The 17,414-nt window shown below is 41.4% G+C and overlaps 1 protein-coding gene across 1 annotated transcript in view; it reads right to left on the bottom strand.

The window, feature by feature from the left end:
- Positions 1-1,889: 1,889 nt before the first annotated feature.
- PANX1 (pannexin 1) overlaps positions 1,890-17,414 on the bottom strand; it is a 37,380-nt gene continuing 21,855 nt past the window's right edge. The window contains exons 2-5 of the mRNA XM_090030553.1: positions 17,283-17,413; positions 5,757-5,980; positions 4,453-5,120; positions 1,890-2,771 (exon numbers count right to left, since the gene is read on the bottom strand). Coding sequence (XP_089886679.1) covers positions 2,701-2,771; positions 4,453-5,120; positions 5,757-5,980; positions 17,283-17,413 — 1,094 coding nt within the window. The 3' untranslated portion in view covers positions 1,890-2,700. The remainder of the gene's footprint in view (positions 2,772-4,452; positions 5,121-5,756; positions 5,981-17,282; position 17,414) is intronic.

Genomic DNA, 17,414 nt, shown 5'->3' on the forward strand with positions numbered 1-17,414 from the left:
CATTTACACGGTTAAAAATGGTTCTCAATGAACACAAAAATTATTACAACCCCCCACACACATGCACACCTTTTATGAGCTTCAAGTTTTAAGGAATAAATAACCCTAACTGTTCCATCCAATTCAAATGTGTTACAGGATTTTTACATTTCACCACTTCTGTAGTAAACAGGCTACAACACACTAATATAAGAGGCACCCAACAAGTTTCACTTAAACACACAGTATCAAAATGGTTGGTTCTGTAGAAAAATCACCAAAAAATGGTTTTAAAAAAGTCAGAATAGTTTAAAGTGAGGGGTTTCAGACTTTACTCAGTCTTATTAAAGAAGGCTTTTTTGAAAGAGCATCTGCACACTTATCTCAGCAACAGAGGGGTTGATTATTATTATGATCACACCATGGGACTTTGTTATAAAGAAACGGACAGATGGGTGAGCGCAGCTGGTTTTACAAAGGAGGGTTCTGTGCAGTCAGAGTTAACAACCTGCTTGCTTGATAGGCTTTCGTTTACAAAAAATCTAAGATAGGAGAGCAGGTCACTCCAACATAAGCAGCAGCAGTGAGAAATACCCATTTCAAAATCATATGGGAATATTTCTTGATACAAATATTCTGGAAATAGCCTTCATTAAAATAAAAGATTTCTTCTATGACCGTCATTACAGCTTTGCTTACTAGCTATTGTGGAATGTAAGGACAGCAGTCACGCCCCAGTGTTACACTTCACTTGTGAAGGAGCATGGCATTTGAACTGAGGCCACTTGGTGTCCTCACAGGCAGCATATAGTATTATGGTTTTAAGTATTTATTTACATTAAGGCTTGCCTTGCCGTAAGTTGGGTCTAAGCAGACCTTATTGTATTAATTATCGGTTTTATGATAGTGCAGAAGGACTCCACTTGTAGACCACAGCCCTGTTGTACAAGCTCATAAGAAAAAAGGTCTAATGAGGATAAGGTTGCTTTTCTCTAATGGTCTAGATCAGTTCCTAAGAGTGGGTTAAAAGCGGGCAGCTTCAAGTTGTTTTAAACCAGAGAATAAAAGTTGCTCCCTAAGCCACAACAGTCTGAAATTATTTAACAACAGCTGTAGGAGTTAAATCGGGCGCTCTGATTTGTAGTATCACCATAAACTGTGATCCAGTACATTGCTACCTTACAGTCAAGGAATAATAATTCTGAGAAAGAGCCTCAACACCGATCCTTCTTTTGCTTTCCCATTCCTGACAATCCATTTTGTAATAATGATAATGCAAACATTAAAAACCCCAGTAAGCAATATAAACAGGCAAACAAATGCTTATTGAGCTACTACAAAGCATTGGTTTCCATTATTTAAAATGTTTTAAAGTGTATTTTAGCAAAAGTGGCTAAAAGATAACTCAGGCCAGACAGAATGTTAAAGTCAGCGTGTGTATAAACTTTCTGAAAGCGATGCGCATTGCCATTTTGGTGATTAAAATATGCATGGGCCTCTACAGCTGAAGAGTTTCACTTAATCTCAATATGACATTTGTAAGAAATGCTGAGATTCTGACAGGATATCCCTTCCACAAGATAATTACTAAACTGAATGTAGCCCTCCTCAAAACGTTCCAGGAACAAGCTATGGCAATCTCTTTGTGACATAACAAAAACATCAGCAGAACAATGCATTTGCAGCAAAAGTGTCTTCATATTATTGTCTCAGCCAGTCGTTACATCTTGAGTTTAATTAGAATTGCCAAGTGGGGTGTAGGGTATCGCCTTGCTGAGTATTTTTAGCCTGCCATCCACACTTAGTTCCTTAACATGTTAACTTAGTTAGTTAACATGGCTGATCTACGTTAACACATGTAGCTTATGCTTCTATATAACATCATGCTTCCATTTCTTGCAAGGCATGTTCTGGAATATATGCAATTTATATTGTGTTTGATACCAAATAAAACAGCTTATTTAAAATGCAGCTTCCTTACAGACAGGATAATTACAGAAATTCTGTAAAAGGATTAACTTTTGTTCAACAACTTAGTTTTCCAGAGGGGACTAGGGAAGGAACTAAAACCAAACCAGTTGAGAAATGAGAAAATTATAGATCAAATTTCTGCAGCCCTTATACTTAACACCCATTAACTTTATGAGAAAAAGGAACCAAGACCACATTTAATAGAAATACAGCTCTGTCATGGCAATCACCTTTGGTACCATCAACATGAATGGGATGTTTCAGCTTTAGATAAATTATTAAGAAGGGCATAACTGGAATCCAAACAGTAAGCCTCAGTGTCCAGCACTTCCAGCATTCAGTTACATCTGTTATGGTTAAGATGCTTCTGAAGGGAATCTGCCCATTCCATTTTCTAGTATCTATACTCTACATAGCTAAATTCTTCATCCACATAAGAACATTTCTAGCTTGTTCATGGCTCTAGCTTCAGTTGCTGCTTTTGGTAATCCATTCTGCATGAATGCCCACTGGATGCCTAATATGAATAATTGACAAGCAAAGTGTTTTATAAATATTTAAATTCTGGAGCATGCCTTTTGCAGCATGGAGTTAACTGTGCTGTATGAACATAGTCTGCAGAGTGGCTTAGCTTTACCAGTGAAGAACAGGATGAACTGCTCACCATGGGAGCAGTACCTTGTGTTTCAGATGGCTTATAAGTCCTCTTGTACTGCACTACTGCAAAGTGATGGAGTGATCAGTAAGAAGTTAGAGTCTTTGGCGAATGTTTTTATCTTCGCTTGTTCTTCCATTGCCGCTGGAGACCCCTTCTGTCAAAACTAAAACAAAAAGCAAACTCTTGGTACATTGAAATTCCATCAAACTGTTTCATCACAAGCAAAAAAGCTCATGCTTTACCCACAGCAAAAAACCCGGAAGTGATTAAAAAGCCACAACAAGACAGCAGGTTTTACTTTGTCAATAATTGGGGCAACTTTGTAGCTTCTTACACCAGAGCTATATTGGTAGGCTGTGTGTACACAAAGGAAATCATAACCTAGCTCTGAGCTTGTGCAGGAGCTTGCAGACTCATTTTGCTACCACTGGATGCTATGCTAGAACCATCAGCCATGGCATAAAGGGCCTCTCCCCATTCATGTGTAGCACTGGTGGTGGTGGTGCTATCACTGTCCTAGTGATCACATCCCATGAATTTAGCCGGGATTCTGTCTTCTCTTGTGTAGGTAAACTGTGCCTGCACATAAAATGACTTGGCTTTGAGTAAGGGAGACAGAAAGAAGCTCCATCTTGTTTGTAAGAATCACTCATTAAAATGCACTAATATCAGAAGGGATGAGCAGTTAAATCAACACCTCACTCCTCCTGGGGTGAGTCAAAGGCCACAAACAGATTCACAAAAATCATAGGAAAGTAGGGCTGGAAGAAACCTTGAGAAGTCATCTAGCCCAGCCCCCTGCTCAAGGCAAGACCATCCTGGACTCCCTCAGCCATGCGCGGCACAGGCAGCTCCATCACACAGGCACCTGCCCGGGAGGTGGAGCATTGCTGTGCACATGGCGGGGTGGCTGCCCAATGCTGTGTGCATTGGGGTGAGGAAGAAGGGAGGTGGTGCTGGGCAGCCCAGCTCCCCCATCTACCAGCTGTATGAGCTGCTCATGCAGCTCTGCAGCACAGGAAGCCCAGTGTGCCCCTGCACTGCATGTGCAATGGGGGCAGCTGGGCTGTTCCCCACACTGCACAAACTCCACAGGCTGCCCCCCCGCCCTGCCCCCAGCACAGACAGCTCAGCTCTCTTCCTTGCCATGCATGTATGACGCTTCAGCCCCATGCACCACCCACCTGCAGTGCAAGCAGGCTCCCTTCTTTGCCAGGTGTGCACCGCAGACACTCCAGCCCCTTCCCAGCTGTTGCAGCATGAACAAACGAAGAGGGGGAAATAGTGGCTGGGGTGAGCCTGCAGGACACAGGCTAACCCTTCCTTCAGGGACAACATGTAGCTCATGGGCTACCAGTTGGACAGCCCTGATCTGAAGAACTAACAACTCAAGCCACTGACAGCTACTGCCATTTCCACATGGGTTACAGCTGATGAGAAATGTCAGGAAGGGCTCTTTGTTGCAGACCTAAAGGCTACTCTGCTGGTTCTTCACCACTGGCTAGAGCTAGACACATACCCACAAACCATGCAAAACAAAACAAAAACAAAAACGCTTCCCGCCCAACAGCCCCAATCAAGCAAATAAAAATATTACACAGTCCTCCTGAACAATATAACTGTCTTAGGAGAGACTTACTAAATAGGAATGATATGAACAGACAGCATGACTAGGCTTTAGATGATTAATCATCTTATAAAGCATATTTAAGTCTGTGCACAAGGCCAGGTTATTTCTAAATTGGCTCCCTGCCTAGACAAAATTATGTAATACTTTCTTGTCCTTATACAGGCCTGTTTGAATGGCTGCACCATTTAAAAAACAAGGAACTGATCACATTTACCTTCTAACTCAGTTGCATTGTTTTCTGGATCTGCTGCAATTTCCTCTTCAGGCTTTTCTTGTACAGCTCCTGGCTTTCCATCTACTGTATCTGTTTTAATCGTACCCAGATTTGTCAAAAGGTGCATGATGTCGAACTTATCACTACCTGTAATGTTTGCTAGCACTTTGAGGCACTTGTATGATTTAAGTTCACTTACGTTTTCCTCAAGGAAGAGGAGATAAAGGCTCAAGTCATCATAATGATTTGACTTGAGCTTCAGAACATCAAATGTTGGCAGAATTTCATACACTTTAAGAACATCTGAGCTCTGTCTGAATGGAACGAGCATTGCATACATTACAAGGGGCATCACCAAAAGGTACACAATTAAGTTAATGTAACTGAGTAGCTGGAAGACACCAACAGCAATAAGCTTACATTGAACCACCTCTGGAACTACCGAGTCATTCTTTAAGATTCCGGTTTTGATAGTGCAGAGAAACTCATCAGTCACAGAAGAGAGGCTGATATAATAGCCTAGGTAGAAGCATGCAAGTAGGATAATTGCTAGTGTAAGTAAACGGCAAATAATGTATTTGATTATTAAGTGTTTGGAGGTTTTCTTTGTCTTCAGATATTGTTCTACAATGGGGTATTTGAAGTGGCATTCAGATATCTCCCACAAACTGAAAAAAGAAAACAACACACAAACCAGTCAGTGCAGGATTCATTTTGCCCAAGTACCAAATAAGATGAATGATCTAAGAAAGACCCAGTGGACATGTCTATACCACATCAGAGTACTGCTGCATAAACATGCTCCACATGTGCCAAGAGCACTTTAATTTAGATGCTTTTTGGGACATTCAATGTGTATCATAAGTTCAGGCATATTTATTAAAACAGGAATTAATGGGCAGGGCATGCTTTCAACACAGTGCTCTCTTGTACAGCGCAACAGGAGGTAGATATACCCATAACCTCAAAAGATCTGTGTTCTAATCTCAGGAGTAATGGTATCAGGAATAACAGTACTACCACGAGTAATGGTACTCAGACCAAAAAACAGATGGTCTTATATAGTCTAGACCATATTTTCAAATGGTTTGTTTGAAAACACATAGCTATTAGTAAGATCTAAACACACACCTACACGCACAGAGTTATAGATTAGGATCTCAGTGTTTAATTGCAATTCAGAAAAAAGAAGCATTTGCTATGAATGTTTGGCACACGTCTGGGATTTACAAGTGTCCCAAACTCATCTTACTTATAAAAAGCTAAGACAGACAAAGCACAAATACAAAAGTACAGCACGTTACCTCTGTGTTAGATTTTCATTAACAGTAGGAATGGAGCAAGCAGGGTCTCTGGTGTCTGTGCTATGAAAACTGTTGGCTGCTTTGATTGCTCTGTTGTAGGCCTTGTCAAGTTCTTCCATAATAAATTTCAGGTCTGAAGAAAGGTGGGGTCCTGCGGTTAAGCGCCAGAACAGGCATGGTAGATACAACAGAATGGCAACTAGCAGCAAGATATAGGGAAAAAACTAGGCAGGTGGGGGAAAAAAAAAAAAGAGAGAGAAAGAGAAATGATTACACTGGATCAGAATCTATCTGTAATAAACCAGTCAAGTGAGAACATTGTCACGGGAAAAGCACTCTTTTTTGTAGAATGCCACTGTGTCATGATTATCAGTGATGTGAAGGAAGGTATTGGGGGGGAAGACATGTATTTATCCACAATTTAACGTGGACTCGATCTCATCATCCAAATCATGAATGAAGATGTTGAGCAATACTGGACCCAGGACAGACCCCAGGGCTACACATGGAGTACAATGATCCAACCAGTTATGTATCCACCTTACAGTACAGTACTTTTATCTAGCTTGAATTTCCTTAGGGTACGGTACTTGGGAGTCTCCAGAGAGACAGCTCTGGTGATCCTGCTGTTGCTTACACCCTCATCAACAGCAGCTGAGAGAAATAAGATTCTGGATGAGATTTTCACTACAGCTGTTTTGTATCTTGCATGCTAATGGAAAACCAAGAGGAAAAATGTAAATATCATACCGGTGCTGCTTAGGAAAGCTATGAACACCAACAACTGGTAAAGGATAGGGTCTCACACACACATCACTGCCTGGGGTAGCTAGATCGCTATCAACTGTGCGTGGGGGGGGGCAGGAGGAGGTGGAGAAGAGAGACCAGGACAGACTGCCTTGCTAATAGCCAGAAGACCAAGAGGGAAGAGAGTGAGTGACCAGACAGAAACCACCTCCTGCTTTCCAGCAGCTAAGAAGGGGACTGGGAATTTAAACAGTTTTCAGCTAGTAGCTAACACAGAATCTTATTTCTTTCTGATCCTGTTTGACAAGCTGTAAGCAGCAAGTCACTGGAGCTGTCTGCCTGGGGATTCAGGAGGGTCGTGCCCTGAATTATTCAGAATGCATATCTGTCTTTGTAACCACAGAGCCTGACCTTGGTTTACTTGTTGTTTTGCTGAAATTCTGCCTCAAAGTACAGACCAAAGACACCGCTATGGTTCACAAGCCAAGTGCACCCCCCCCCACTTCCCAAGAGACAGAGAATGGGTAAAGGTCTGGGTTATAAAGCTAGGCATCTCCACTGACAATGCTGGCACTATCACTATCTTCTATGCTGATTTCTGAATAGAAGTAGCTGGATACATTTTCAAGTTCTGTTAAATGTAATTACTTGCTTCAAACAGAACTGTGGTTATAAATCACACACAATCTTAGCACTTAACACTCCATGCACCAGCAGAGTCCACTGAGTGCATGCTTTTGTCAAATTTAAAGAATGCTTAATAATAATACATTCATAAGGCAGATATTTGTATTTCTATTGTGTAAATGCAATACCAGAAAAGTCATTCAGATGTACTCTCTAATTCCACTAAACCTACTTTATCTATTTTATTAATGCATACATTTCCAAATGACTAGATGGTTAACTTTTAATATAAAGCACACTTGACTGAAACCCAGTATTGGAATATGCAGAATTTTAACTGCAGTTACAATATCCACATTTGAACTGGCTTAAGTCTTGCCTAACTTAGAAATATATCTTTACTCAATACATACATCTGAATAGTCATGAAAAACCTAGAGGAAAGTTAGAGTCCAATCATGAGCTGGTCCCAACCCAGCCCCATGGGGGAAAGGGATCATGGCCCTGCCCAATCCAGCTCAAGGGGAGGGGCATGGCCTGACCTCATCCAATCATGGGGGTGAGGACAGGACATGACCTGGCCCCAACCTGTTGTGTGGGGCTTAGGTTTGGGAACTTGGTAGTGGGGGAGGGTGGCCATATTTACAGCCACTGCTCCCCCACTGCCAAACTTCCCAATCCATGGGGAGTCCTGCAGGTTGGATACCTGTAGCTCTGCAGACCACTTTTGGCTTGCAGGCTGGAGGTTGAACACTCCTGTCCTAGACCCATTCCAGTCCAGCCTCTACCTCCTGTATTCCACATGAAAATTATGATCATCATCAGCATATTCAAATTATGGAAAGAAGCTGCCTTTAGCCATCAATTTCAGCCTATTTAACTTGGAAGGTATAAATCTTCATTTACCAACTATTCAACAGGGTTTTCAAGGTTTGGTTCAGAACTGTCTGTTCTCATTAGGATGTTTTTCAACTTTCTTTAATTTAAGCAGAACTGCTTTGCGGCTGCAGACTTACTCTTTGAGTGGCAGCTTTTTGCCACACTGGACAAATTGGTGGAGATGAACAGCAAAAATACAACTTGACCCATACAATAGATTTCAGAGATGGGGAAGATTATTTGGGTAAATGTGATATCTTTTATTAGATCAAGTGAATAGTTGGAAAATTGGTTTTTGCAGGCTTTTGGACACAGGTGCTCTTCTTCAGGCATAGGGAGACATTCTCCTATGCCTGAAGAAGGGCACCCATGTCCAAAAGCCTGCAAATGACAATTTTCCCAACTATTCAGCTGGTCTTATAAAAGACAGGACACTTACTCAAATAACCTTGTCTGCCTATGTCCTCAGACCAACAAGGCTAAAACAACACCCCTGAGAGATGGAGAAGGAAATTTTAGAGGATCATATATTAGATGAAATAACTTTGACCTTAAAGGACATGAAAACAAATTATCAAAAAAGGCATAGTTCACATAATGTAGGTCAGGCTATTGATACAGTAGCAGCAATACACATTCAAAGTCCCTATGACATTTTCAGCACTTGATGCAAAACAGGCCTTTGATTATGTTTCTTGGAGGTACCTTCCTGTGTATTATAAAAGATGGATTTTGGTAAAGAATTTGTAAGGTGAATACAGCTGTTATACACATCTCACTTCAAGACTTGTGACTAATAATTTTTCCTTGCAAACAGGGACTTAACAAGGTTGCCTACTACACCCCCTTCTATTTGATCTAGTGTTGGAATCATTGGCTACAACAAAAAGGAATAAGGATAATACAAAAAGCATCAAAAGTAGGAGATAGTGGGTGTGTCTACACAACATATTTCAAGCACAATACGTAGACTAATTCTACTGCACGTAAGCACGGCAGGCAAAACTTGTGCTAATCCACTAATGTGCAGTAGAATTAGTTTACTGTGCATTAGCATTACCAAAAAAGCGTTTGCTGTGGCTCATACGCAGTAGCATTGATTAGGGCACATTAAAGTAGTACCTGTAATTACAGGAACTAAACTTAATGCCCTGTAATTACAGTGCATTAATGACATGTAGATGCGCCCAGTGAACAAAAGGTTCTGTTGCATGAAGAATATGCAGTAATACTTCTGTCACAGTGTAACAGATCAATTCCTGCTCTCATTCTAAATCAACAATTTTAGCAATCTAGTTATAAAATTAATTGGACTAAATTTGAGTTACTTGAAATAAGTATGTACACCACAAAGGGTATGTTTCACAAATGACAGTTTCAATGGCAATCAGAACACATAACTTATTTAGATATTAAAACATCCAGGAATATTAATGTCATTCTCTACCAAAACTTTCAGAAGCTTTAATGTTATACCACAGGATCTGAATAAGCAGAACAGTTTATCAGTGTCCTTGGGGGGGCATGTTAATATTTAAAAAATGAATATCCTGTTTTGCCTTTACCATTTATAATCCCTGAATCCCATTTTGTTAAAATAAACCAGATGTTCAACAGGTTTCTGTGGGGAGTAAATAAATGGAGTTTGACCTTCAGCAGAAAAGATGCAATTGCCAATTGAAATGGGTGGTTTTCATTTTCCAAAATTTAGACAGTATCAGAATGCCTTCTTAGAAAGTCAAGCTATGTATTGGATGAGTGATATAACTACTCTCCTGTATGGATGTAAATTGAGCAGGCACTTGTTTCCCCTTCCATTATCTACCATTGCGAACTTTACATATCACCATCTTTCTGATTTGCTAATCCGGATCCTACAATTTTTGCAGCCTGACAAGCTTGGAAAAAATTGATAAATTTACTGAAGTGTTATCTTTCATTACATTGTGTACAACTCCTTTTAATTAAACACTTTCTGAGATTTTAGAACTTTGGTAACTAAAATATTAGTCTTTGTGAACTTTTTTTTCTTCTTTCCTTTCCTCTTCCTTCTTCTTTTTTCTTTTCCCTTTCTTACTTATTGTGAGAGACATGTACATAGTTCATATAAAGTTTATATATAATTTTAGATTTTTGTATTGCACTTAGAAAAATCCATTAAAAACTGGCTGCTAGTGTCAGGTCATAAAAAAAGACTGGTTATCTAAGGATGCCAGCTGTTCAGATTAGAAGTGGGGGGTCAGCGACCCGTGGCCTGCAGCATCTGAACTTACCATTACTGTATAATGGCCATGAATCTAGCAGCTAGCTGCATGGAGTGGGGAGGAAGGGAGTGGCAGAGACTGTTTGGTTTGCAGTAATGGCTACATCATAATATTGGGTGTCAGCTGCTTCCAATGGGGTGTGCCAATGTTTCTACTGGGACTAAAACCCAGAGATTCCTGGCTAGAACCTCTTGCCCCTCTGCTCAGGTCAGAGCAATCACCATATCTGGGGTCAGGAAGGCACTTTACCTTATGTTCCAGTTGGTACATATCAGGGGAGGGGGCAAAGGGGAGAGGTTGCCTTCCTCTGTAGCAGATAACCTTCCTCTTCCTTCAATATCCTGAGTGTATTTTAGCAACTCTTGCAACAGCAGAACACTGACCACCATTGTCCCCCTGTTTTACCTACCAGTGGCAGGTTAGGGCCTTATATCTTGTAGTTGTGCAACAAAGTTGATTGTGTAGTGGTAGTAATAGGTTAGACGAGGATTTGTATGGGGTGGTTTGGATAGGGATGATCCTGTCTCAGGCAGGGTTTTTCCAGATCAGCGGTTCTCAACCTTTCGTACCTTACATCCCACCAACCATTTTGTCAAAAAACTCTGGGTCCCACCACAATAAAAACAAAACCCCACTTTTTCCAAGAAGTGTATTTTTACATTTATATGCATTTTAGTATTATATTAATCATTAATGAAAATTTTCAGATGAGTTGAAGTCCCACCTACACAACCTTCGCATCCCACTGGTTGAGAGAGACTGGACTAGATGACCTCTGGAGGCTCCTTCCAGCTCTGTTTTTCTGCGATTCTGTGATAAGATCTGTGCCACACTGACAAAAGGTGACCAACCCCTGGATTAGATCTTGCAATTTACCTTTCTAAAATATGTACTTCAGTGGGTCCTAATCCACTGTCTGGCAGTATTATGCCAGGCTTCCAAGTCATCAAATGGCAGGCTTTGGATAATTTGCGTAATTTAAACTGGCCACGTTTCTAGTTAGATTAAAGACTGACTTGCTCAAACACACAGAAGTTTGCACTGCCAGAAATTCAGTTTTCCTCATAGTGTCTTATTTACCTAGATCAGCAGAATAGCCCCTCTCCATAGCATTCTGTGAAATTTGCTGGAGCCCCTTCCTTAGTGATTTGGTTTAGGATTGGGATAAATAGGTTATCTGTAGGAAACATCCACATCCTGAGCTTCACCAGTTAAAATGTATCTGGGCAGGTCAGGACATTAGCTAAATCTGGATTGCCAGGAGCTTTATGTTCGCTTTCACATTGCTGTGTGAAAGAGTGAGAGAGCGCCCAAAGGCACTGAGATGCACCAAAACAGAGGAAAGGAACCCAAGAGACCTGATTCCCGATTCCAGGTTATTGGAAGTAAGCACTGTGTGGTTTACTCTGGTAATTTGGGCTGGACATCTCAGGGCTAGAACGGTTGTTGGGAGCAAACACTCCACTTATGCCCTACGGCACATTCCCTATAAACCTAGCTGTATTTCTCCCTACCAAGTTGATGGAAAGATGCCAGGATTACTAGCAACTTTCCCTCTGTAGGATGTTTTCTCCTAGGACGATGATGCAGGTGTCTAGCTCCCTAGAATTCAGTCTTTTCCAGGGAAGATGGGGAGCATAAGAACACAAGGTGAAGAAGATCAGACCCATGCACCACCCTCCATGTGGATGCCTTCCCATCCAAAACCTCAAACTCTGCAGTTTGGATACAACACAGTTCAACACCACTTGGAAGGCCATGCATCCCGTCATACCTTAGCCAAGTGTGTATCAACAATCTCCACTTGTCAGAGTTGTCCTCTACAAAGCTTCTCTAAAGGAAGGTGCTATGTAACCCTGCTCTACATATTTTGAGGAGACACTAAAATCCACCTGGGGTATGGGTCTACTCAGTGCAAGCAACAGGGCTGGATATTAAGTCAGGGCTCCACAGCCAGGTCCAGCATTTACTTGCTTAAAGTTATTAAATCAGAAGAGACTGAAATATTAACACATGACTTCAGAACTGCCATAGTGCAAGAGGCAGTGCCCTTACAGCATCATCTATTTGCAGTTTGAGAGTGCTACACTACACAGAGTAATTAAAAAAAAAAATCAGAATTTGTTCTGGTAATAGCCTGTATCTCTCACTTGCAATCAAGCTTCGGAACATAGGATTTAAAATGTTACATGTTAAGGATACCTCGAGTAACAGGATATCTATCTAGTGATGTCAGTATTTAAAGCTTCTGCCTATATCAGTGACATCAACTTACACCTCATTTGTAAAATGTTGTGTTCTCTACTTACCAAAACACACATAAAATTTATTTATAAAATGTATGAAAAGAATATTCCAAAGCTTCACTAAAACTGTTATGTTCTTAGTTCACCAAACACAGTTATATTTAATACCTGGTGTCAGTTTAGATCAGTTTAATTGATGTGATCCAAAACTGTAGTCCTTGAGGTTTAAAAAGTCTTCAGAGTGTGTACCTACTTATTGTAAAGTAGAAAAATATGACCATTTATTTAGATGTTTAACAGGAAGCTGAGTCTCTAGAAATTTATGGTTGAAGATTTGGAACAAATATTTTCCCTTGTCTACTATGTAAAAATCCCACAGAAACAAGAATGAACAGTTCAAGCTTATAAAAAGTCAACTATCCAAATTCAGAGATACATCTGTCACAGCAGTGTGAATCATCATATGACATTGCCCCAACATATACCCCTCCATGATGATGGCAACATTTGGCTCAGTCATCACAGAAAATAGTAGCCTCTGACATTAACCTCAAAAGTTACTTGTCTCTTTGCTGGAAAAAAGGGGGAATGAGTTGTTATGCACAATCCATGCAATCCAGTAAGGGCAGACAAATGATGCATCTACACAGCTGAAACAGAGACGCAACAGTCCTCTATTACTTATAGATTTAAAAAAACCTAATGAAGTGGGCAGGTGTAAGGCAAAGCAAGCTGACTATCTGAAGAAGACAAACATAACTCTTTACTAAGAAGAAAATGAAGCACCCTCATGTTCTCAAAGAAGTGAAAAACAGTCAAGTCTGGACCACCTTTCATTTAACAGCTTCAAGGTCTTAGTTCTTCTTCTGACTAAAAAGCATCCTCCTCAATTTTCCTTCTTCAAGCTACCTGTTTCAACCTGTTCGAGCCAAATTCTCAGAAATGATCAAATTCATTCCACATCTTAAACAGAGATGTCAAACACACCTGGACAAATCTGCTCCGTGGGGCTTTTCATGGGCCAAATATGGACATGGTGGCAAGTGGCAGCAGTGGGGTGAGTGGCAGCGACTGTGGGGGTTAACAGAGCCATCACTACCAGCCTTGAAGGCCACACTCCACTGGCAGAATCTGGCCTTTGAGCTGCAAGTTTACTGTCATTCACTGTGCTGTATAATATAAAAGGGATGGGGGCGCCTATGGGGGTGAATGACAGACATCCCCAATTTAAAACATGTGAATGGATACAAGAAAAATTTGATTAAAGCTTACAAGTACAATGTGTATATACTCTATGTGCAAGTAGGACTGCATCTGTCTTTTTTTTTAGCATCAGGTGCTTTAACCATCACCGCATGGATTAAATAGTCACAAAAAAAATTCAGGTCTGTTGCTGCTCTCCCATGTCACGGATGGTTGCTTGGATCCCAGAGCTGTAATCTCTGTTATGCAGCTGGCAACACTGTTGATTGTTCTGGGGCCCATTCAATAAACTAAGAATAATAAAAGTATTTCTCCGACAATTTCTTAATGAGAACAGCACATTCATGTTTTGGCTGAATGGTTCTAAAAATAACATAGCCCTAAGAAGAGTAAAGGGCAGCTAATAAAAGCCTTCTTCATGGTGGAATACAAGAACATTGCTAAAGTATAAGCTGACCCATGGAAGGCTTTAGCTCTGGGGATGCTAGTCATAGGAAGACGGGAATCTGCCATACAGCAAATGTTCAGACTTTAGGAGAAACCATGTTAGTGACCCCCAAATTCAGCTCATGCAGCACTAAATAGAGGGGTGCAGTGGCAGAGCAGGTACCTTGCTCAGTATCCTAACTGGGACACTTTAGGGATCCCCCTAACACCCCTCTATTCCCTAGCCAGAGGCAGACCCTGGTGTACGCACACCTGGACTGCATGAGGCTGCAGCCTCTCTGGTCTTTTCAAACACCTCTTATTGAGCTTCTGGTTTCACTTTTCCCCATGCCTTTAATTTTATGCACACACCATTTGTAGCCCTAGAAAGTCCTGGGACCTGCTGGTCAATCTCCTACTGCCCTGGTTAAACTGCCTATCTACCCAACAAGGAAGGAGCTGCTGGCCAGGGGGAACCCAGGAGACTGTGTGGCTGTCTTCCTTTCCCTCGTCTGTATATGTCTCTGAGCAGAGTTTTACTAGGTGGTATCAAAGGGGGAATGGGTGCTAGGTCTCTGCTCAGTGTCCTCATTTGGCACCCTAGTTACTGACCTATAACCTGCATTCTTGTTTCTGTTTTCTCATGTATTGTCCCAAGAAATTAGCCATCATATATTAAGTGGCTTCCCTCTAGCCATTAAGGGCATCTTGCAGTTTCCAGTGGACCTAGGCCCATTTTCTTTCTAACAAACGGGCCTGTCGCCAACTGTTGCATGTGCTTCAGGGGAAAGAGTATAACAGGGTATGTGTAGAATGATCACATCATAGACTCCTAGGGCCCCTATACATGTGTTCTGGGATGGGGCGCGGGGACGTTTTAGTTAGAGTGATTCTCAGGAGCCGCCTTATATTAAAATGCCTACAGCGTCTTGTGTATTTAGCATCCTGTGATTCAAAATGGCAGTGGGGATGGCTTTAACTGAAGCTTGTCAAAATGCGAGATTGCTGAATACATGAGATGCTGCAGCACGTTAGAGTGCTCTGATAAAATTAGAAGGCTCCAGCAAACTCAATTCAAGTCTCTCCGATGGGCTCTAATCAATGCATCACAGCACATGCAAAAGTGCCCCCAGTTACTAAGAGTCTTAGGTGTAGGGATGCCCCGAGTTTGAGGTCACACCCTTAACTGTTGAATGTTGTGGCCCCTAATGGGACTGTCCTCCAAAAAAATACCTAATTCTTTTCTGGACCTGGCCATATCATTGGCCTCCAGTGTCCTGTGGCAATTTAATTATACACTGTGTGAAAAAATATTGCCCGTTGTGAGTTTCAGAACTACTGCTTGATAATTTTATAGGCACCCCCATCCCTTTTATATTATACAGCACAGTGAATGACAGTTGCCAGTTCACTTTTTCCCCACACCATTCATGATTTTATAGACGTCTATGATATTTCTCTTTGGTCATCTCTTTTCCATGAGGACATCTTGCTACAGCTCCAAGAGCTGGAGTTGAAGTTGACGTCACCCGAGCCCATAGGGTGCAGGTCAGTGAGTCTGGAGTCAAAGGTGTCTAGAAGTGATGCTATTCACATCACTATTTTGTGTGCTGTTGGCTACAAGAGACTGGCAGGCCTTAACCATGCCAGCCTGATGGGTGGCTCACTTGTTTGATTTGCTGCACTGAACATAGGTATAAGCACCAATTTACAGCTGTTTTCACATGGCTGTGAAAACCGCAACCTCAAAACTGGCTCACGTTGTTGAGAAAAGTAATTTAATTGCCACAGAAATGAGAACTGTGGGAAATCAAAGAGAGAAGTGAGTAAGACTTCTGAAGGGGAAGATAAGAAGATGATGATATAAAGTCACTTAGACCGACTGCCCACAGATTTCGAGTCTTTGTGTCTCTTGGGAGACACAAAGTCGAGAAAAAGGCTATGCCTGGTAAACCCCTCCACAGATAGACATGAGCCAACAGAAACTTTGAGAAGCAGGATATGAATTAATTATAGACTTGGTCATTTATATTAAGAATAATTTGGGATTCAGTAATGCCATATGGGCACAGATTATCCTTGCTCCAGATTGGAAACTGAATCTCAAATTATTCTCAAGATAAATGACTTTTCCAAACCCATCTGTTATTTATTTACTTTTATTGCTTGAATATGGGTCAATATAAATGACTGGTTTTGACAGGTTGCAGAGACTGCTCCAAAGCAATGTATTTTAAGAAAATATCACATACTGTCCTGAACAATATTGCATTAAACCACTACTGAGATCACGTGGTAATAAGCCTACATGTCAATATCTGGGATAGCATCTATTGTCACATCAGCTAAGCCTTCATAACAAGACTTAATAACTGTGAATCACTTGAGCTGTTCCCACAGATAGCATTAGAGGGATCTACTGCTGCTGCTCTCTTCCCAAGAGGATTAATGCCAACCTGTCAAAAACAAAACTAAACGAGTTGAAAGCAAGCAATGAAAGCTCACAGGCTTCAACCTAAACAAAATAGATAGCCCTGCTGCAACTGGCTCTTCCAGTACAACCCAGGACCAGACCGTGACATCTTGACTCATACTGTGTAGTACCACAGCCTCCATAAAGAGCCCTGCTGCACTAATTGTAGCACTAAAGTAGTATGGGCTCTTCTTTTTGAGAAAAGGTGGCAAAATGTGTCCATTAAATTAACAGCATCCAACTCACTTCTTTAATGCCTTGGGGACACGAGGCTAAGAAGAGCCAAAGATAGTAAACTCTTGTCTTCCCCATTTCCAGATCAGCAGACATGGCTCTGGATGCTGTCTTAGAAGAGGTATATTGAGGAAGAAAAGGCCATTTTTGCTTGAATATTTGTACTGCATTTTAGTGCTGCCATTTCTTATAGATCAAATAACTGGCAACATTCACTGGATACATCATACTACAGCTATTTTTGTAATGGAAATACCTCTTCCAACACTACCATATTTGGGCACAAGAGACAGTAAATATGCCTGCTAAAAATACAATAAAAAGCTAAATCAAAGCCATGCATTCAAGCACAAGAAGAGTGTGAGGAGGATCAAGGACAGGCCTCTGCCCTGGACTAGCCTTCCCGGAAAGCTCAGTGGGTACATACTTTGTGGAGCCACAGCGGAAGGCTTCCTGTGCCGTCCTGCCTTTGCTGCACGGCCGCCCAGCAGTAGGAGTCCACATAAGCGGCCTGGCGCCAAGAGAATGAGCTGGGTGCAAAACAGCTTATCTGAGTCCC

The sequence above is a fragment of the Crocodylus siamensis genome, chromosome 1 (genome assembly GCF_052110815.1).
Source record: "Crocodylus siamensis isolate JL-2025a chromosome 1, ASM5211081v1, whole genome shotgun sequence".
In the NCBI taxonomy this organism is placed as follows: Eukaryota; Metazoa; Chordata; order Crocodylia; family Crocodylidae; genus Crocodylus; species Crocodylus siamensis.